The following is a 6000-nucleotide window of genomic DNA, read 5'->3' as shown; positions in this document are numbered from 1 at the left end:
GATCAAGGTTTCTCTTGCGGCCACGTCCAGGGAGGTTGGCTACAGTGCCATGGGCCTTAAACTTCCTGATAACATTGCGTACGGTGGACACTGGAACATCAAGGTCTCTGGGGATGGACTTGTAGCCTTGAGATTGTCCAAGCTTGGCGTGCCAGAATTAGTCAAAATAAGATTATCTGATTCGTAATTTTTTTTTTAAGAGATAACGATTCACGAGATAAAGACCATAATACTTGTGACAATTTTCTTACCTTAGTATATTCTGTTCCTTTTCTTTTCTTCACTACAGTGACGGAGTTCCTTAATCCGACGATCTACAGCAAACGATACCAGCTTGGAAGGATCCATTTCGTGTGAGTGATTTGATATATTGATTACCTCCATTTGCCAAAGGAGGACGGAGGTTACGTTTTTACCCCTGTGTGTGTTTATCTGTCTGTTTGCGAACAAGATATCTCAAAAAGTTATGGACGGAAAAAATTGAAACATGGTGTGTTGTCAAGTACGTGTCTGTTGGTCTGAAGTGTGTTGGTGTGTTGTCTGTTGGTCTGAATGACACAAAATTTTCACCATAGGTGCGCCTCCTCCTGTAGAATATTTTAATCATAAATATGACCTCATAGGCACTTGGTAGAGGCGCCATCTTGGAAAAACCGAACAAACGTTGCACCTCGATATCTCCAAAGCTGCTTCATGGAAAAAAATTGAAACATGTTGAAAATTTAAATATAGCAGTTCATGGGAATGAGTGTTGTTAATGATGACGTCATTGGTGCCTTAATTATGACGTCATAATTCGACATGGATAATGCTTCGTGTGATCAGTTTGAAATTTATTGAGCATGATCTATGCAACAATTATATTGGAGAATATAAATTTATGATGTCTAAACTTACACCCGAAACGAAGCCGTGCGCTCTCACGGACCTGTTCGCGTGACCTTTACCTATAGAAATGTCGTATGACGTCATTTTATTACAGAAGTAATTAGTATCAAATAATTACTTGTACATTATATCGTCATCTTCGAACAGATCTCATGGCAGGATGATAAAAACCTGAATGTTTTATTTGTCGAGGTGGAGAGATGACGATATGAATTACGGCATCATTATCACGTGACGTTCATGGACCTCAAGAGGTCAATCCCACATCTGCTATAAATGGATTGAATGAACATCCAGCCGTCCGATCGAGCTTTCGTGAACAAATGGAATCGGCCTCCTATTGTTATTGTTACGACGCGTCGTTTCCATGGTGCACACAGTTATACAAATAAATTATATCGGGGCGTATTTATTTAATTGTTTTTCTCCCGCACCTCTTTGTAGACACCGTGACGCGCAGGCGCCGAGGGACGGGGAGGGCTTGAGCCCATGCAGCCGCCGTGAGCAATGGAGGAAGTGCCAAGCTTCGTGAAGATCGCCATCTCGCTGAAGATGATGCCCAGTGAGGCGCCGGTGTTCTTCAAGGTGGACGGACAGCGCTTCCATCAAACGCGGACAATCAAGCTGCTAACGGGCGCCAAGTACAAGGTTGAGGTGGTTCTCAAACCGAGCTCCTTGAAAGCAACGTAAGGTCGTTATATCTGTCAGTACATGAATCCCAGCAACGATGGTGCTGCCAAATACTGTGTGCAGCACTTGTTAATACCAGCTCGTTCATAAAATATATCATAGTGCAGCACTTGTTAATACCAGCTTGATAATAAAATATATCATAGTGCAGCACTTGTTAATACCAGCTCGTTCATAAAATATATCATAGTGCAGCACTTGTTAATACCAGCTTGATAATAAAATATATCATAGTGCAGCACTTGTTAATACCAGCTCGTTCATAAAATATATCATAGTGCAGCACTTGTTAATACTAGCTTGATAATAAAATATATCATAATACAGCACTTGTTAATAATAGCTTGTTAATAAAATATATCATAGTGCAGCACTTGTTAATAATAGCTTGTTAATAAAATATATCATAGTGCAGCACTTGTTAATACCAGCTCGTTCATAAAATATATCATAGTGCAGCACTTGTTAATACCAGCTTGATAATAAAATATATCATAGTGCAGCACTTGTTAATACCAGCTCATTCATAAAATATATCATAGTGCAGCACTTGTTAATACCAGCTTGATAATAAAATATATCATAGTGCAGCACTTGTTAATACCAGCTCATTCATAAAATATATCATAGTGCAGCACTTGTTAATACCAGCTTGATAATAAAATATATCATAGTGCAGCACTTGTTAATCCCAGCTCGTTCACAAAATATATCATAGTGCAGCACTTGTTAATACCAGCTTGATAATAAAATATATCATAGTGCAGCACTTGTTAATACCAGCTCGTTCATAAAATATATCATATTGCAGCACTTGTTAATACCAGCTTGATAATAAAATATATTGTGGCGGACACAAAAGCCCACTGGCGTGGTGACATCATTCCACGCACCAAGTGGGCGGTGGCCACGCCCGAGGGGTAGGCGTGGCCTCATGATATACACCGGGCGACCAGCCCGGAGCATTTCAGTGTTACAGTGTAGTCTTACAATACAGACGTTTATATGTTACCGCTTGTCCGCTTCCTCCTTGCTCACAAGCAGCGCGCGTAACGCCGCGCTTTACTGGTGACCCTCGACGTTGGATCTGCCGTAGCGATCCTTCCGAACACGACGCCATTGCAATGGCCAACGACAAGGCAATGGCGATTAAACTTCCCGAATTTTGGGAGGCCCAGGCCGAAGTCTGGTTCGTTCAAGCCGAAGCCCAATTTCAGCTTCGGCGCCTCACCAACGACGACCTGCGCTACTGCCATGTCGTCGCCTCCCTCGGGCCCGGCACGGCCGCTCGAGTTGTGTCCGTCCTTCGCCACCCACCGGACGGCCACAAGTACGAGGCACTCAAGCGGCTACTCCTAGCCACGTTCGGCCTCACGGACGACGCACGGGCCGATCGCCTCCTGGATCTCCCCGAGCTCGGTGAGACGCGCCCGTCGGTCCGAATGGACCATATGCTGTCACTGTTGGGCGACGAAGCCCCCGGTTCGCTATTCCGGGCGCTTTTCCGGCGCCAACTTCCAGCGCAGGTTCGCCTCGCGTTGGCCGGGACCGGGCTAACGGAACCCCGAGCATTGGCGGCCGAGGCGGACAGGTACTTCGCCGCTTCGGACACGCGGGCAAGAGTCGGCGTGGCCGTCACGGCCCTCGACGCTGATGTTCAGCAGCATGTTCCACAGCATCAGCTTCTACAGCGCGCTGATGTTCAGCAGCGCTGATGTTCAGCAGCATGCTGATACGCACCTCGTGAACGCCGCCACGCCCCGCCCACCGCCGCGGCGAAAACCGCCACCGTGGGGAAACCCGCCAACTCCACCGGCCGGGCGGAGCCAGCAGCGCTCCTCCAGCTCCACCACCTGGTGCTGGTTCCACGCCAAGTTCGGCCACGAAGCTCGGCGGTGTCATCCGCCGTGCTCCTTCAACGGGTCGGGAAACGCCCGGGCCGGCGCTCAATAGTGGCGATGAGCGCCGGCCGTTCGAGCAGCCTGCTGTTCATAACGGACACCTTCTCCGGGTGCCGTTACCTGTGCGACACGGGAGCGCAGGTGAGTGTCATTCCCGCCGGCACGTCAGACAAGCACGCCGCGGGTGGGGGCCCCGCGCTGCTTGCCGCGAACGGGACGCCCATCCGTACGTATGGAAAACGCTGCCTCTCTCTGCGGTTTGGAGGGCAGGTTTTCCGATGGACGTTCGTCACCGCCGACGTGCCCATGGCACTGCTTGGCGCGGACTTCCTGTGCGCTAATGGGCTCCTGGTCGACGTCAAGCGCAGACGGCTTGTCCAGGCCGAGACGTTCAGCTCGCTCGCTTGTGCGTTGCCCAGCTCAACGAGCGGCTTGCCAAGCGGCTTGCCGAACGATTCGGTTCCGGCCACGTTGGTCTGTACGCTTCCGGCAGCGGATGCATTCACCCGCCTCCTCGCCGGCTTCCCGGCCCTCACGCGGCCCACCTTCTCGGCGGGGGCCATCAAGCACGGGGTGGCCCATCACATCCCCACCGTCGGGCCACCGGTCTACGCCCGGGCACGCCGCCTCGAGCCGACGAAGCTGGCGGTGGCAAAAGCGGGGTTTGCTACCCTGGAGCGATTCGGCATCGTTCGGCGCTCAGAGAGCGCTTGGGCGTCGCCGCTGCACATCGTGCCGAAGCCCGGCGGGGGATGGCGACTGTGCGGGGACTATCGCCGTCTCAATGACGCCACGACTCCCGACCGCTACCCCGTCCCCCACATTCAGGACTTTTCCGCCCGTTTGGCGGGCAGGTCCTTCTTCTCGAAGGTGGACCTCATACGCGGCTACCATCAGGTCCCCGTCAGGCCGGAGGACGTCCCGAAGACGGCGGTCATCACGCCATTCGGACTCTTCGAGTTCCTGCGCATGCCCTTCGGTCTGAAGAATGCGGCTCAGGCGTTCCAGCGACTGATGGACAGCGTCCTGCGCGACTTGGATTTTGTCTACGTCTACCTGGACGACATCCTCGTCGCCAGCGCGTCCCGCGAAGAGCACCTACGCCACCTCCGCACGCTCTTCGAACACCTGGGCCAGCATGGCCTGATTGTGAACCCCGCAAAGTGCCGGTTCGGCGCCACCACAATCGATTTTCTGGGGCACCGTGTCACCAGGCACGGAGCCGTCCCCCTGCCGGCCAAGGTGGAGGCGGTGAAGAGGTTTCCGCGCCCCCGCACGATCAGAGGGCTGCAGGAGTTCCTGGGCATGGTGAACTTTTACCATCGGTTCCTGCCCCGTATCGCCCAGCTCCTGCGCCCCCTGCACGAAGCTCTCCGAGGTAAGCCGGGCAAAGGCGACGTTACCTGGAACGAGCAGATGGACACGGCGTTCACGGGCGCGAAGCTCGCCTTGGCTAACGCCACCATGCTCGCGCACCCGGCGCCCGATGCACCGATCGCCCTCACCACCGATGCCTCGGACTACGCGGTGGGCGCGGTGCACGAGCAATGGGTGCGTGGAGTTTGGCAACCGCTGGCGTTCTTTAGCCGGCAGCTTCGCCCGCCCGAACGCCGTAACAGTACCTTCGACCGCGAGTTGCTCGGACTTCACTTGGCGGTCAGGCACTTCCGCCATCTGCTCGAGGGCCGGGCGTTCACTGCCTTCGTCGACCACAAGCCGCTGATCTTCGCGATGGGCAAGGTCACCGAGCCGTGGTCGGCCCGGCAGCAGCGTCACCTCTCGGGCGTGTCCGAGTACACGACGGACATCCAGCACGTCGCGGGGAAGGACAACCCGGTGGCGGATTGCCTTTCCCGGGCCGTCGCCCACGCAGTCCACCTCGGCATTGACTATGCCCGGATGGCAGCGGACCAGGCCGCTGACCCCGACGTCCAGGCCTTGCGGACCGCCGTCACGGGCCTCCGCGTCACCGAGGTGCCGTTCGACGGCGCGGGCGTGGCCCTCTTGTGCGACGTCTCCCTCGGCGTCCTCGCCCCATCGTGCCCGCGGGCTGGCAGCGCCAGGTGTTTGACGCCATCCACGGCCTGTCCCACCCGGGCGCGAGGGCCTCCCAAAGGCTGATCGCCGACAAGTTCGTCTGGCATGGCCTCCGGAAGGCCGTCCACGGCTGGGCCAGGACGTGCCTCGCGTGCCAGCGCGCCAAGGTGCACCGGTACACCCAGGCCCCGTTGGCCCCGTTCACGGTGCCGGAACGCCGGTTTGACCACGTCCACGTGGACCTGGTGGGACCTCTGCCCCCCTCGCGGGGTTTCACCTACGTCCTCACCATGGTGGACCGCACCACCCGGTGGCCGGAGGCCGTGCCCTTGGCGTCGACAACGGCGGCCGATGTCGCGCAGGCTTTCATCGCCACCTGTGTCGCCCGGTTCGGCGCCCCCTCAGACATCTCATCCGACCGCGGCCCCCAGTTCACCTCGGAGCTCTGGGGGGCGGTTGCGCAGGGGCTCGGGGTCCGGCTGCA

The 6000-nt window shown here is 55.2% G+C and overlaps 1 protein-coding gene across 1 annotated transcript in view; it reads left to right on the top strand.

Moving 5' to 3' along the window:
* Positions 1 to 1212: 1212 nt before the first annotated feature.
* Positions 1213 to 6000, top strand: part of LOC144892420 (CB1 cannabinoid receptor-interacting protein 1-like) — a 73161-nt gene continuing 68373 nt past the window's right edge. Inside the window, exon 1 of the mRNA XM_078779058.1 lies at positions 1213 to 1574. Within this exon, the coding sequence (XP_078635184.1) occupies positions 1396 to 1574 (179 nt within the window). The 5' untranslated portion in view covers positions 1213 to 1395. The remainder of the gene's footprint in view (positions 1575 to 6000) is intronic.

Source organism: Myxine glutinosa, chromosome 5 (genome assembly GCF_964187855.1).
Source record: "Myxine glutinosa chromosome 5, kmMyxGlut1.1, whole genome shotgun sequence".
In the NCBI taxonomy this organism is placed as follows: Eukaryota; Metazoa; Chordata; class Myxini; order Myxiniformes; family Myxinidae; genus Myxine; species Myxine glutinosa.
This window is presented reverse-complemented; position numbering and strand designations above follow the sequence as displayed.